Source organism: Polistes fuscatus, unplaced genomic scaffold (genome assembly GCF_010416935.1).
Source record: "Polistes fuscatus isolate 324 unplaced genomic scaffold, CU_Pfus_HIC Scaffold4, whole genome shotgun sequence".
Taxonomy (NCBI): domain Eukaryota; kingdom Metazoa; phylum Arthropoda; class Insecta; order Hymenoptera; family Vespidae; genus Polistes; species Polistes fuscatus.
The window spans coordinates 2,402,530-2,418,098 of record NW_025113118.1 but is presented as its reverse complement, the minus strand read 5'-3'; the positions used below and the strand labels follow the sequence as shown (position 1 = coordinate 2,418,098).

The following is a 15,569-nucleotide window of genomic DNA, read 5'->3' as shown; positions in this document are numbered from 1 at the left end:
AGGAAAAATATTTAATCTAACGTAGATACAAAGAATAGTTGAAATTTTTTCTCTTTCTTTCGTTTTCTTCTTCTTCTTTCGAATATGAATGACAAATGCAATAATAAAATTATAACGTGCGAAAAGCGTACGGCAAGGTGTAAGCACGGATTCGCGCTTTTCCAAGCGACACGCCATTGTTTCTCAAACAATCCGCAGCCTCGCGGACAATAATGAAGGACTCCAATTGTACGTTTAAATGCCGCTGCTATGTCTCGCCGTAAGATATAAAAGAAAGAAAGAAAGAGAGAGAGAGAGAGAGAGAGAGAGAGAGAGTAATCGCAGCGATGACAAGAAATAAAAGAAAGAGAGAGAGAGAGAGAGGCAGAGAGAGAAAAGAATAAAAGAAGAAAAAAAAGGGGAAAATAACGAGCATCATTCAAATGGGTAACTTCGATCGTTCCATGCGAAATTAACGAGCGAAACGCTTTTGAAAACGTTACAACGCAGTTGAATGCTGCTTGGATACAGTTAGCAAATTTTACATTCTATCAGCAGGATCTACGAAACGCGACCATACAAAGTATAAAAACACACATTTTTTTCCCCTCCCTTTTTCTTTTAACTTTGCTAATGTAATCAAGAAAAAAAAATTGATAATGTAAAAACACGTGTGTAGTTTCTTTCGTATTTAAACCGTAAAACGTCGTTCTCGAGGTGATAAAGGTATAAAACCTTTTCGCATAAATCAGAAAACTTGGCAACTCAGTAAAGTTAGATTATTTACAAATGTATCCGTTATAGGTACATACATATTAATGAACGACATCGTTTTCAGTTTGGAATCACGAATTGGAATATCGTGTAAGAAAATTTCTTTTCTCACTAAATTTAATAATATATTATTCTTCACCGAAGATGATATTTAAATTAAAAGAAGCTTTACGTTGTTATTGGAAAATCTAATTAACCTGTTTGCGTAATAATAGTCGTTATATTAATCGTATTAATTAATTAATTATTTCAATAAAATAATAATGTTTCAATAAAATAATTGCCAACTTTATGGCAATGGTCTTCAAATATATCTCGTCCTTACAAATTAAATTACACCAATAACAAGAAATAGTTGATAAAGTTAAGAATTTGGTGAATAAACGAAAAATCGGTAATCGATAAATCTTATTATTACAAATGACTTACCGTTATTAATCGTCGTCAGAGCAACAACTCCGAGTAACCATGTCGCAACGCTGATGGTGGACATCTTCATTTCCCTCGTCTTCAATTTCACCTCACATAATACGTTTCCCTCATACGTTGAAGCTGAACTGCAAACAAGGAAAGACTATATTATACACCGAAGACGTATGCTCTCTCATTACTCTCTCTCTCTCTCTCTCTCTGTGGTCTTAAACCTTTGAAGAGTAAGTTTTCGTTTAATGGCAAAACTAACTTCTGAAATGTCATAGAACTAAGAACGATGTTCGTATGTATGTACAACAAGCAAATAGCCACATAATAATGTGTTCAAATACAAAGACTAGACATACTTCAAATAACAATACTAATCTGACATTAAAACTCAAAGCGTTAATGAATAATCTTATTTTGTCTAAAGGATTCAATTAGACTTTAGGAAATTTTGTAAGTTTCTTTGATCAATAAGATTAAGATCTAATAATGAACGATTAAGAAAACTGTTATTTTGTTAAACTTTGAGTAACGCGAATCATTAAAAGGGATGTGAACACCATGAAAAAGCTAATAACCGCTACTTATCGTATACTTTTTATAAGAAAAGTTACCAGTTCTTTAACACATTTATTTCTTACACTCTGTATAATACTACAGTATTGCGTAAAATGTATGAGAGAATATACTTCTAGTTCATATTTGTCTAGCCTTCGAAATGCAAATAAGATCTCAATTACATTTCAAGATCGTTACGCTTTATACTTATGTTTATAATGCAACGTAAAACAGAGAAAAAATGAAAAGAGAAAGAGAAAGAGAAAAAGAAAAACAGGCTGAGAAAAAATGTATTAAAACGAATATAACTTTCAGTACTTTCATATTGAAAATCGACAAAGCGAGCTCGAGTGCACGCGCAAAAAAGAAACTCATATTATCTGTAGAATTCGACATAATAAAAGAGCCAAGCTGAGAGCGAGTTACACACAATACCTAGGTAATCCTATAAAATTTCCAACGTAACGTTATATCAGAGAACCAGATACAGAGACATAGATGAGGGTGAGAGTGAGTTTCGTGTGCTAGTAAGGTCCAAAAGATGAGCCTTATCGAGAGAGCGAAGCGTGACGACGACGACAAAGAAAGAGGAAAAAGTAGAAAAAGAGAAAGAAAGAAAGAGAAAGAGAGAGAGAGAGGGAGAAAAAGAGAGAGGGAAGGAAAAATATATAGTTTGCTTCGCTTTTAGCCACGGCACGCTTTTCTCTTTTCTGCAAAGTGGCCCACGAGAGAAAAGGGCAATCTCGAGTTTAAGGAAAATACGAATTCCAAGGGAGAATCGCGTGAATCTCATGCTTGATTTTCTCTACACACTTTCTCTCCCTCTCTTTCTTTTTCTCTATGTGTATATCTCTCTTTCTTTCTCATTTCTAGAAAATAAAAAGAGAGAGAAAGACGATTTCGGGAAACTACTCATTCGTCACGTCGAGATAGCGTGTTCTCACTCTTTCTTTCTGTCTCTCTCTGTCTCTGTCTCTGTTTGTCTGTCTGTCTCTATCTATTTCTTTTCTCCTCGAATAGATCCGTAGAAGGCGTGATGTTCTGTTCCGTTTCTTATAGCAAGGACCGTAAACGAAATGGCTCGCTGTGGACCGGCTGCTACCATAGTATTTCCCATATGTCCTCCAGTAAACGTGTATGTGTGACGCGGTTCATTTATTCAAATCACAAGCGATGTTCACTGTCAAAACGTTTTCTCCTCTTCTCTTTCTTACTTTCTTTCTCTATCGCTTCATCTTCTTTCTCTCTATTTTACATTTATTTTTCTTTTCGTATTTCCCGCCACTGCAGAGAGAAACGAAGGGTAAAATAGACTAAAAAAGAAGATAGAGACTAAAGCATCCTTCTCACTCTCTCGTGAACATGTGAAACGAACGAAACGAGCCCTTGGAGAGAGAAAAGGCGGTACATAGGGCGTTTCGTATCTCTTTTCATCCAGAAACGTTCTTACTCGATGCACCGTTGACGCGACGCGCGCATTGGACTTTGTGTGTCAACCCGAGCGGCATCCAACTATCCACGAGAGAAGCCTACATTTTCCTCGCTTTGTCTTCTGTTTCGGTGTTTCTACGGTGTTTCCCTCTTGAGAGGTAAAAGACTCTTCTTTGTGAAACATCAACTATATCCTATCCACGATCCTCCTTTTGTTTCATTGAATTTCAAAATGACTTCAACAAAGATATTTCGTTTGTTGATCAAGATTATTTATATTCTCTATTTTTATCGTAAATAAATGAGGATGGAATATACTTATAATTTAATATATAATCTTCAATTTGGTCGAGATTTTTTACACAACAATCTTTTAATATTAAGATCTATAAAAAAAAAAAACAAAAAATAAGAAAATAATATAATCAGATTTCGTGTAAGTGAAAAATAAATAATTTCATCTATCAAATTTATTTATGCATTTATATATAATCATGTAAGATTTATTTTATATATTTATAAAAATTTATTTTATTTATTTAATATTTAATATTGTTTAATAAGATATAATGAAATATAATAAGATAAGATAGGATAAAATAGTAAGTATTTATAATCAAAATTAATTTACTCACTTTACTTAACAGAGATATTGCCGGACTAATTTCTTCGATACTCTCGCAAAACTGTTGTCGTAATTACAATACAATTAGCACACAGTCCGTCAATTCTTTTCGCTACGTATATATACCTATTCTCCCCTCCATCATTGGTCATCCCCTCCGATTGACCCAAACGGTATCGCCTGAAAATAAATAAAAACGCCTACGCAGCAATGAAATTATTTTCTAACCGTTTTAACCATTCTAACCATCTTTTCTCATACATACCATTCTCCCATCATCGGAATAATATATTTTTTAATCTAAAGATTTAATTCGTAATTGTGTTTCTCGAGTTTTCCATTTATTTTATCTTACTTCTTTTCCAGTTTCCATTTTCCATTGATTGACTTGTCGCCGAGGTGTTTAAACACTCGCGAAAAATAAATTACCAAGCGAAACAATAAAGAAGAAAAATCGTTTCTTAAGATTTGCTTGACGACGCGACGTGACGATTGTAAAGTACGGTCTGCGAAGTACGGTCGACGAATATCGACGATAAAGCCGTGTTTCGCTTTTATATTAACTTTACGATTTGACAGCAACAGAGAGGAAAATAAGAACAAGAAAGAGATAAGTGAGTTCGCGTCAGGACGGAAATTAATAGAAAAAAGACGGCTCTTATTTTTCCCCTCTTTTTTATTTTCCATCTTTTTCTCTCCCTCTTTCTCTCTCTCTCTCTCTCTCTCTCTCTCTCTCTATCTATCTATCTATCTATCTATCTATCTATCTACCCTTCTCTGTTACACACACTCACATATATAAACACTCTTTTACTCTTTCTCTCGTTTCGGAGCAAACGACGCACGAAAGTCAAACGACTTTCCAGCTTCATAACAAATCGAAGAACTTCCATCGAAGTATTCCATTTTAAACATAACCCAAATCCTGTCTGCAGAAACTGATCGTTTCGCAGTATTATCGAGAAGTTCTCTAACGTAGAAAAAGCTAGCGTTCGTTCCGTTCGAATGTTTTAAACTATGGTCTTCCCCGTTATTTTTACGAATACGAATCTCCTTCCCGTTTCAATTGATGGAAAATCTTTTTACGGAAGGTAAAGGTTTTCATGAAAAACGAATATATCCTCGTTCGATTTAACTGCGCTAGACAATCGATTGGTGTCGCAAGACTCGAGCAGAATCAAAGAAGTTTAACGTTTAGTATTAAATATCGAAATTTATAAAGGATAAATATAATAGATCGGTGTTAACGAGGCACGTTGAATAAATCTAATTTTCGAATAATGTCAACTATTAATGTCCACAGGATTGCAATCATTATGTAAATTCAGAGAAACAGGATATTTATATAAAAAAAAAAGAAATGAATGATATTAAAATAACTAAGGTTGATTTATTTATCAACAAAATTTATGAGTAATATCACCTCAAAATTAATCGGTGTATTCGATTTTTACGGAAATCAGCGAGTGATTGCAAACTTTAGATCGGTGGTATAAATAGATATAAAAAGAAAAAAAAAAGAAAATAGAAGAAGAAGATGCAACGTAAATTTCGATCAACAGGAAGTGAGTCGTAGTAATTAAAAAACCGGATCATACTAAACAACTATTATTTTTATGTAGAAAATGTGTCAGATGTTAAAACAAAGGGAAATGAGTGGGAAAAAACGATGGACGGAGACAAAAAGAAAAGGAAAGACAGAGAAATAATATTCGTGGAACAGGAAATTCTATTCAACGTATCTTCCGAGATAAAAGGCTGAAACGCAGTTGCATGCAGCTGTGAATTAGCAGATAGCACTCCGGAAACGTTTGAAGTTTTTTTATTTTTTTATTTGTGCATTGACGGGATTTACCCATTGTTACATAACAAGAAACAAATATTAATAAATAAAAAAATATAAATAATATAAATATAAATAAATAAATAAAAATATATATACAAAGAAATTAACAATAAATAAAAGGAATATATAAATATATTGACAAAAATTATAAAGAATTAAATAAAATACACATTAAGTTGCAATAATAACGACTAAAGAAAAAAACAAAGTTATACAATTCTATAGTGAGTTTAGACAAAATTTAATAGAGAATATGGATTGGTTGAAGGGATCAATGAGTTGATGGAAGTGGTTAAATGATTGGGAAATTCTATTAATGCAATTATGATAGGCATATGAAGTGTTATGAGTACTGATGTGTAATAGGTCATAATTCCTAAGATATTTAGAAGGAACATTGTAGAAGAAAAGCTGAATGATATCTGAGCTGTTGACAAACCCTTTAAAAACCTTACAAGCAAATAAAGCGTCAAATATCATCCTTCTTTTGTTCAGAGTGGACATATTCATGAATTTGCTAATATCATCATAATCATGACAAGAGAGAGACATAGACTGACTACTATGAGTAACAGCGAGTCTAAGAAATTTATATTGAACCTTCTCAATGTCACGAATATGAGATATGATGTAAGGAGACCATATTACACTATCACACTCAAGAATAGGAGGGACCAATTGGTAATAAAGAATTTTTAAAGTATTCGTAACCTTGAAATGCCTGGAGACTCTATAAATAAGTCCCAATGCACTAATACTACGGGAAATAATATTAATGAAATGTGATTTAAAGGAAAGATCGAAAGGGAAAATAATGCCTAAATCACTAATAGAGTCCGTAGAAGATAACTTATAAGAGTCAATAAAATAATTGAATATTTAGTGCTTTTTTTGCGACTGAAATGAACAATATGACATTTAGACCAGTTAAGAGATAATTTATTATTTACACACCAAACATGAAGTCTATTAAGATCTTCTTGTAAAAGGTAAGCACTGCGAGGGCTAAGTGCTATCAATACTATTACAAATTTTTAAGTCGTCGCCATAAAGTAAAAATTTGGAGTTCTTAAAAACCTGCCCAATGTCATTAATAAAGAGAACAAATAAAAGAGGGCCCAGATGGGAGCCCTGCGGAACCCCAGAAGTAACTTTAATCTCTCTAGAGAATGAGTCCTTTAATTGAATAATTTGGGTTCTTGAGGATAAAAAGCTGGTCATCCAGGAAAGTAAACATCCATTAAGACCAACCAGACTAAGTTTATCTAATAGTATTGGGTGATTAATAAAATCAAAAGCTTTACTGAAATCGGTGTAGGCAGCGTCAACTTGAAAGCCTCTTTCAAAATGACAGGACAGAAAGTGATAGTATTCAATTAAATTGGTGATGGTTTACCTACTAGTAATGAATCCGTGTTGTTGAGAAATAATAGTATTCTTGAATATGAAAGATAGTTTTTTACTGATTAAATCTTCCAAGATCTTAGGGATAGTGATTTGAACATAAATAGGTCGAAAATTAGATACAGAGGAGGATACATCTTTTTTGGAATGGGTTTAACTAGGCATGATTTCCATACTATGGGAATGATGCCATCACAGATAGAGATTTATTAAATATTAACCATAAAACTCTAGATATGAGAAAGTTACAGGATTTTAGGAAAACAGAATGGATACCATCAAAACCTGGATAGCAGTTATTTCTAAGATTATTAATGCTACAGAAAATATCACCAATATTAATAGAAAGACTAGAGACGTAGATGTTAGATTGAGATGTAATATAGTCGAAGTTACAGAGGCTAGAAGAAGAGTCATTGGACGTGTATACAGATTCAAAGATTTCAGCAAGTGCATTAGAAAGAGATAAATTATCTCTCAACGTGTTACCATTGTATGTACAGGAGTCGGAGACAGATGATTTTTTAAGGAGTTAATAAAACTCCAGAAAGATTTAATGTTATTAGGAATAATCATTTCAGTTCACAAGATGTACTCATCATAGTATTTCTTAGTCAGAAATTTACACTTACTTCTAATATTAGAGAACAATAGATAATCATCAAAAAGATTGGTAGTTTTAAAGCGAGTATGAAGTAATTTTTTTTGTTTTATTAACATAATGAGTTCGCTAGAAAACCAGATTCGGAAACGAGATTGAAATGATCGCTGCGAAGGAACAAACTGATCAATTATATGATTCAGATAATAATATAAAAAAGAACACATCAACCGATAGGTCTTTAATTGTATTGTCCCAATCAATAGAGGCAAGATATTTATTAATAACCACGTAGTTAGCTTTGAAAAAGTTTATCCTGATGGAAGTAGACTTGGAAAGCTTGGAAGAAGAAACAGAAGGAAGAGATATCTCTAATGGAGGATGATATTTGTCAGGGGATAGATAAGGATCGGTAGAGAAAATTATAGATAAAACGAGAGAAGAAGAAAAAACAAGATCAAGCAGATATTTAGAGTCTTGACAGAAGTTTAGTTGATTTAGATTAAAGAGATTGTAGTAGTCACAGATGATTTGAGCATGACTAGAGACAGAATAATGACCAGTAGGTAGATGTATAAGCAGACCATTATTATCATTACATATAAGCGCGTGAGAAAGGTTGTAGTCACCAACAATAAAAAAGTCAGAGTTAACATTAAGCATGAGAATTTCGTTGATAGATTTGCCATGATCTTCATAGATAGAAATATCAGAGTTCGGAGGAATATAAACACAACCAAGAACTAAAAATTTAGATTTGAAGAAAACTTTAACGAAAAGCTGTTCAACATGCTTTAATGTAACCTCTAACTGACAACAAGAAAGATTTTTTACTAACGGCAACAAGCACACCACCTCCCCGCTTAAGCAAGTTATTAGATTCGTAACGATCACGCCTATAAAAATTAAAGTTGTCTAACCCAAGCTCTGAGTTAGAAATGCTATTACAAAGCCACATTTCAACAAAAATAATGATGTCATGTTTAGTAGACAAAGAAACGAAGTAACATTTTAAATCAGAGAATTTGGTCCTTAGGCCTCAAACATTCTGGTAATAGATCCTCGACGAGAAGATAAGTTTTTTGAAGGAAAATTATTTTTAACGATTTTAGAAATGACGTTAAAGAATCTAATGCTCATATGTATTAGATACACCATTATCCGTTAACACTTTGAGTTCACTCTTTAATGTTTTCAAATGATCTTGTTGAGCTCTTGTACGGTCCTGACTGATGTAAACAGGACCAGAGTATTTAGTTTTGTTTTTCAACACTGAAATAGCTTTATGTTTAGAGGCAAGAGTGACACGAACCGGACGAATTTTGTTGACAAATTTCCTACCTATTTTGGTAGAACCAGAGACTAAATGAGCAGAAGGATCAATTTTAGAGAGAATGTCCTTGACCATGACATCATCAGAAATATCTGAGTTAGGCGATCAAGATGAGTCGTTTTCTTCTAGATTAAATAATATAATATTAAACGATCTTTTCTCTCTTTCAGTAATTTCGTCAATGACTTCCTCAGCAGTAACGATTTTTTTCGAATGAAGATCGTGTATATTGTTCTCTATAGTAGAGACTCGATCCATCATAACATTTATATCATCTCGAAGCTTCTGAATATCACTTTTAAAGTTTTTAAGGAGATCAAGCCTCATGGATTTTAATTCCTCTCGAATAATGCCGTAAAATTCCTCGCGAATAATATAACGAATCTTATTAATATACTGGTCATCCTTCGAGAATAAGAGAGTAGTAGTATTATTCGATTTACAGTCAGTAAACTTATCCCCACTGAAAGGATGACCAGAACGTAGAAGACAAGATGGATGAGATGCAATATTATAAAAGTTGCATATAACTGGTTTAGCAATCCTAGTACCATATCCACTACAAGTTTTAGCCATTTAAGTACAATAAAAGTACGATTTAAAACTTAGAAGAACGTTAAGATTCAAAAACGAGGGATCAGAAGAAAGCAAAAACAAAACACAGTTTTGCTTAAACCGTCCACGCAAAAATGTGTATTTTTTCGTGGCTTAGTCTTTTTTCCTTTTTCACACTCTATCTTTTCCTCCCTCACAGATACACACATACGCACACACATCCTTTTTATCTATTTCACCCTTCTTTGAAAGTTAGCAAAGCGTTCGTCCTCGAGTACCAGTGATTTTCTAAAAGCACTTTTATTTTTAGCTTTGATAAAAAACAAAACAAAGACACTAAACGAAACTCTCATCACGTAAATCGTTGGCCAAGCAACGAGCAAAAAACAAGCAACTGTTTTCAGAATGATCTTAAAAAAAAATTGTTAAATACGAACGGTCGAAGGAGAACAAATTTGGTAAAATATTTCTAGACGTAGAATTGCAAATCGATGAAAATACTAAGAAGACATGGTACTCGTAGAATTTTCATTTTAAACGATGATGATCGTGTCTAAAAGGTAAAAATAACGGATGGCGGACTACGGCTTCCGAGTAATTTATCAGACACGACAAACAAGAAGAAAGTAGTGTACCGAGATAACGCGAACTAGGCGATCAAGATCGTAAGTTGGGATATAAAAAGCAGGTGGGCTTAATGTTCACCATTATGTTCGCGACACCCTTTTCGAAAGACGAGACTTGATTAATTTCTTTCATTTACGTTAGGCAAACCGACCTAATTTTGATATCACAGTTTAAATTGGTTATTCCTAATGGCGAACCAGCCAGCCATTTTGCATCAGGATGCTCGAATTAACATTAATATCCTTAGTGCGAATAAAAATGAAAGAATTTCTTATCCTCGGCTCGTCAAAGTTATAAAAACTTCTTTCTTCCATAAAATAGGATTCAACTACTCTCGTGGAAAATTAGAAAATAGATTTATCTTTGTTAAAAAATAAACTAATGAAACTTAAACAATAGTATAGAAGTATGTATCAATACGTACATAACAATATATATTTATTATAAATTGTTAACAAAAAATTTCTTTTCTGTACGAACTCATTTATGTTATATTCATATTTCCTTAGTTCGTTTACGAAGAGAATAGACAAAATAAATAGATTAAAGATAGTAAAATAACGGATTTTGTTCTTGTCACGTAGATTCTACCTTTGATGTGTAAGTTATATCTATCTGACGACTAAGAAGAAGAGGAGGGGCGAGAAAAGAAGAAAAAAATAGAAGGGAAGAGACCAAGAGGGAGTGAGAAAGAATAAAAAAGTGCAAGAGAACTATTATTCCACAGGTTCTATTATACCAAGGACTTATCGATACATGGAACAAGTGCTACCATGGAAAGCTTTCATCTACGTTCGTACAAGTGTCTATTGTAAACTAATATCTTCTTTATGTAATGGTCCGGAATAGAGAAAGAGAAAGAGAAAGAGAAAGAGATGAAAGAAAGTCAGGAGGCAGAGCGCTCGAGCAAGGTTTTTTTTTCTTCCGTAGGATGGAACAGGGATGACAGGAAAGGAGATAACGCCTGTCGAAAAGTAGTACAAAAGAAAAGAGTCAGACGAGAAAGATCATTTCGCAGTCCGTCAAAGCAAAGACGAGGGACGCTGAGAATCGTAGTACGAGAGAGAAAAAAAGTTTAGAGAAAAAGTCAAACAAAGAAAGAGAGAAATAGAGAAAGAATTCTTATGAACTTGAAAAGCTTGAACTCTTTCGAAAGCCATTGAAATCGTAAAGAAAGATTTTCAAAACTTCCCTGGAGAAACGTGTAACCTGTAAGTGTATTCTTTTTGACACGTGAATCAAGCAAAGTAGATACTTACGTATCTACTCCAAATTTTCAATCGTTTCTTTCTTTCCAAATGCAGCAAACTCGAAAATTCCTTTCGTCCTTTGTTCTTTCTTTTTACAAAAAAAAAGCGCAAAGGTACCAAAAGAAGAATGCATAGGTGGTATTCGTAGCAGATAAATAATAAGAAGAATATATTTCAGTGGCTAATTTCAATTTGTAGTCTAGCATCGAAAGAATTTCATTAAGAAGAAAAGGCGGTTGGCACGGTGCCGCGAGTGGGAAGAACGTTCGAAATTAATTCGGTAGGATAGAGGACGTCGAAACATCGAAGTCGAGTGCAACTAAAGAAAAAAGAGAATGAGTGGGAGAGGGAAAGGGAGAAAGGGAGAAAGAGAGAAAGAGGGAGAAAGATATATAAAAAAAAGAGAAAGAGATAAAAATCCTTTGTTATCTTACCCCCGTTTCAGCAAGCGGGTCAGGTTCGTTTCCTTTTCGAGTTGTGGTCCATGCGACGGTTGACGTGATTCTCCTCGTACGTCCGTATATCTTTTTTCTTTTATTCCACGTGTTTTCTATCTCCTTCCAATGAAGAGGTCGCTTTCTCAAACAAACACTGTTCCGTCACTAACACGACTCAAACGACACCCCGTCTTCGTCTTGTACACGACACACAGATTTAATTTACTGACACCTTTTCTATTAATTATTATAATTACTATAAATATTAATATTTTTATGAATTTTTTTTATTATTACTTATTACTATTATTATTAAATTTGTTGTTATTATTATTATTATTACTATTATTATTATTATTATTATTATTATTATCTTGGTTCACAAATAATCGCGCACACGACGAATAATACGAATAATACGAATAATAACGAATAATACATTAAAAAGATTCAACCCCTCCTTCGTATTACCCGCCAACGAGCGAAGATGCACGCGAGTAACTCGAACTCTTCACCCTCGTACCCTCTCCTCGCATTTCGCGAACTTCACGTTGCTGCAACGACGCGCGCGACGCTCGAGAAACAACCCCGTTATTGTTATTTTCTTATTCGCGAAGGTTCGTTGTCCGCGATAAGCTCATCTCGACGCGCATTGTCGCGAGATATTAGACCGATCGACAATCGGACCTTTTCGAGCCTCGTTCTTCCGAATTCGCGCCTATATATTATTCTTGTCTTCTTCACCCTCTCTTTCCTTCTCTTCTTATATCTTTCTCACTTGTTATCCTCTTGTTGATGTTGGGTCAATGCTACGATTTCCGTTCACCATTTTTTACCCGATTTTTCTTAACTAATTATTTACAACGATCTTCTATCTTTTTCGCGTTCGTTCTCTCGTTTTTACGCGTGGGTCTTTTTATAGGTATCTTTTTCTTTCTCCCTCTCTCCCGCCCCCTCTCTCTCTCTCTCTCTCTTTCTCTCTTTCTCTTTGATGTTCCACTCCTCTCATTAACGAAGGACACACGCTCTCACAAAGATTCGACCGTGTCGCGATGCGATAGCGAACTGACGTCTCGCCGGGTAGCAGCGCCCTAACGACGGCCGTTTCCCGAACCAACTTTGCCCTTTCTCCTATCTTTACCGCTACTACCCTCCATTCCATCCCTCAACGAGCTCCTACCACCCTGTGCCAATGCTCTTATCACCGCGAGGCCTTACCTTTCTTCGCGCCCTGGATTCCGCGAAATTCGACTACGCCGACGCCTCCGGATTATCGCTCTAAATTAACTCTCCTTTTAAGAGACAATTTTGTTAACACTACAATAACACATTGAACATTTATTTTTATTCCTAAGCGTGTATTTTATATTCATTTTTTTCTTGCTCCAACCAAGTTTTTTGAGAAGATCGTCCCGTTTTCTAAGAAAATTTATAAATACGTGTGTAGATAATATAAAGTAATAAGAATAGAAATTAATCTCAATTTGTTAAATCCTATGATTTGTATATTTCAACGTAACGTTATGGTAATTCGATTAAAATTTTTCTTACGCTTTTTACTTTTTATCGCTTGCCAAGAATGCGAATTTTAACGACAGAGAAACCATTCTAACGCGAAATTCGACGAAGTTTCACGGTAAAACTCGTTTCCATGCCATTCGCTCGTTATCGTTGAAGTGAAGATTATTTAAAACTGACCGTAGCAGTAAACAACAAGACATCGAAATACGAAGATTGCATGAAAAATGATCTTCGCTTATTTTTTGGATTGAGCTCAATCGTTGCATAATCCTACAAATTCTTAATATAAATAAAATAGTTAGACAAATACAATGTTCTTCTGCAGATTAATATCATAGCAATTCAATGATCAGATGATCCTGCGAAGAAAGAAAATATTAAAAAGCGTGAGATATGCAAAATGAATTCTATGAAATATCGTGGTAATTATTTTCAAACGATCATCATTATTCGCCTAAACACTAATCTTAGAATGCATCTATCAAAATCTACTACAATAGCATGAAAGGTAAAATTTTTGAAATACCAAGAGTGATGAAGAGCTGCAAACGGGGTGTCGGCGTATTTTCATCGATTATCATGGAACGAGGCCATTTAGTCTTCCACGATTGCGACAGAATTCTTCTTTATGCAAATGAACGAAGATATCAATGTGCGTATATTAAACGGCACTTCTGTTATCTCTGTCGGAAGTACTCTCTTTGAAGGAATATGTTTGTAGATTCCCTTTAGTCTACTTTTAAACACGCGATTTCTGTCCCATGGCATTTGTAAAAAAAGAAAAAATCTTACTTTCTAGCACGCGATTCACATCTTATCTCTTATAACGATAATTTTTATTTCAATAAAAAAAAAGGAAGTAGAAAAAAAATCATACGCGTAAAGATTGCGATGAACATAATAGACCAACAATTTCTTTTTATCTTGTATGATTATTTCATATCTTTCTTTTCAATTTTCCTCTTATCTTTTCTCTTACTTATATTTCTCTAACTTAAGTAGATTTCGTAGCTGTCAATGATCGTGGTATGCGAATGGCTTCCTATTCTTTGTAGCCTTTATATCGGAATGGCTTCATCTTCGCAATAAATAGCAATGGTTTACAAAGGGCTCCTTTTATCATTCGTTGAAACCAGTAATGTCTTTACTAAGGTGTCGCTCGAAAATAAAATCCATTAAAAATAAAAAGAAAAATAAAGAAGAAAGAGAAAAATAAGAAGAAAAGATCATTCTCTTCGATGAAATTGTATACTCATATTTAATTGAAAACAGGATAGGTACAAGAAATAAATTAATAGGATTAATCGATTGGATATCATAGAGTTTTTCTAATCTAATCACTGTTCTATTTCAAATTGCTCTGATAACGAAATAGGTGAGCCATAATACCGAGCTCATTTTACACGCGAATAAACCGCCTATCACGATTATAATTGCCAATTAAGCCATTAATTGCCCGTAGCGGTAGGAAACAAACGTTGTACGTCACGATTACGTTACTGCTCTGCAACCTAAACCAATCCGATGCAGGTCGTGAGTTGAATTGTTGAGAGAAGTGAAGAACATTTGCTTTCATTCGGATCAGCTTCGTTATATCTTACGTTATCAGTTATTATACAATTACAAGTCGAACGATACATCATTGAAAAAGAAAGAAATAGAACATTTTTCCTTTAGTTTATTGTTTTTTAATTTCTAATTATAAAACAAAATTAAATGTCTACCTCATATTCAATGAAGTATATTTAATACATTAACTCCTAATATTATATAATATTCGACGATACTTTTTTTTAAATAAATAAAATTTAATTAAATGTCGAGAATTAAATATTCTCAAATAAAAAAATTATCTTTTAATATCAGTGAGTATAGTAGTTCGGTCGTTGAAATTAGTTTGGGAAAGATTATCACAAATTTCCATAAAAATTCGTCTGATCGATCTACGTCGGAGGTAGAAGACAGAGGGTAAGGCAATTTAGGGAGCTCAATTTCTTGGCCCTTTTAACGGTGTAATCTTTGTAATATGATTTTAAACAGGAACGTTTATAAAGTACCTACTTTTAATCTCGTTACGAACGAAATCATTAACAATGAACGATACCCACTTAGAAAAAGTCATCACAAAGAAGTCTAGATATGAGTGTAGAGAATCCAATAGAATATTTATACTCTTTCTATACCTAAGGCTGTAAGAGTAAAATCAAG

General features: G+C 33.8%; 1 protein-coding gene across 2 annotated transcripts in view; it reads right to left on the bottom strand.

Annotated features, from left to right (window-relative positions):
- Positions 1 to 12,136, bottom strand: part of LOC122520939 (zwei Ig domain protein zig-8-like) — a 299,078-nt gene extending 286,942 nt beyond the window's left edge. For both annotated transcript variants that reach the window (XM_043641269.1, XM_043641270.1), the window contains exons 1-2: positions 11,838 to 12,136; positions 1,183 to 1,310 (exon numbers count right to left, since the gene is read on the bottom strand). In XM_043641269.1, the coding sequence (XP_043497204.1) occupies positions 1,183 to 1,252 (70 nt within the window). In that variant the 5' untranslated portion in view covers positions 1,253 to 1,310; positions 11,838 to 12,136. The remainder of the gene's footprint in view (positions 1 to 1,182; positions 1,311 to 11,837) is intronic.
- Between the last annotated feature and the right edge of the window lie 3,433 nt (positions 12,137 to 15,569).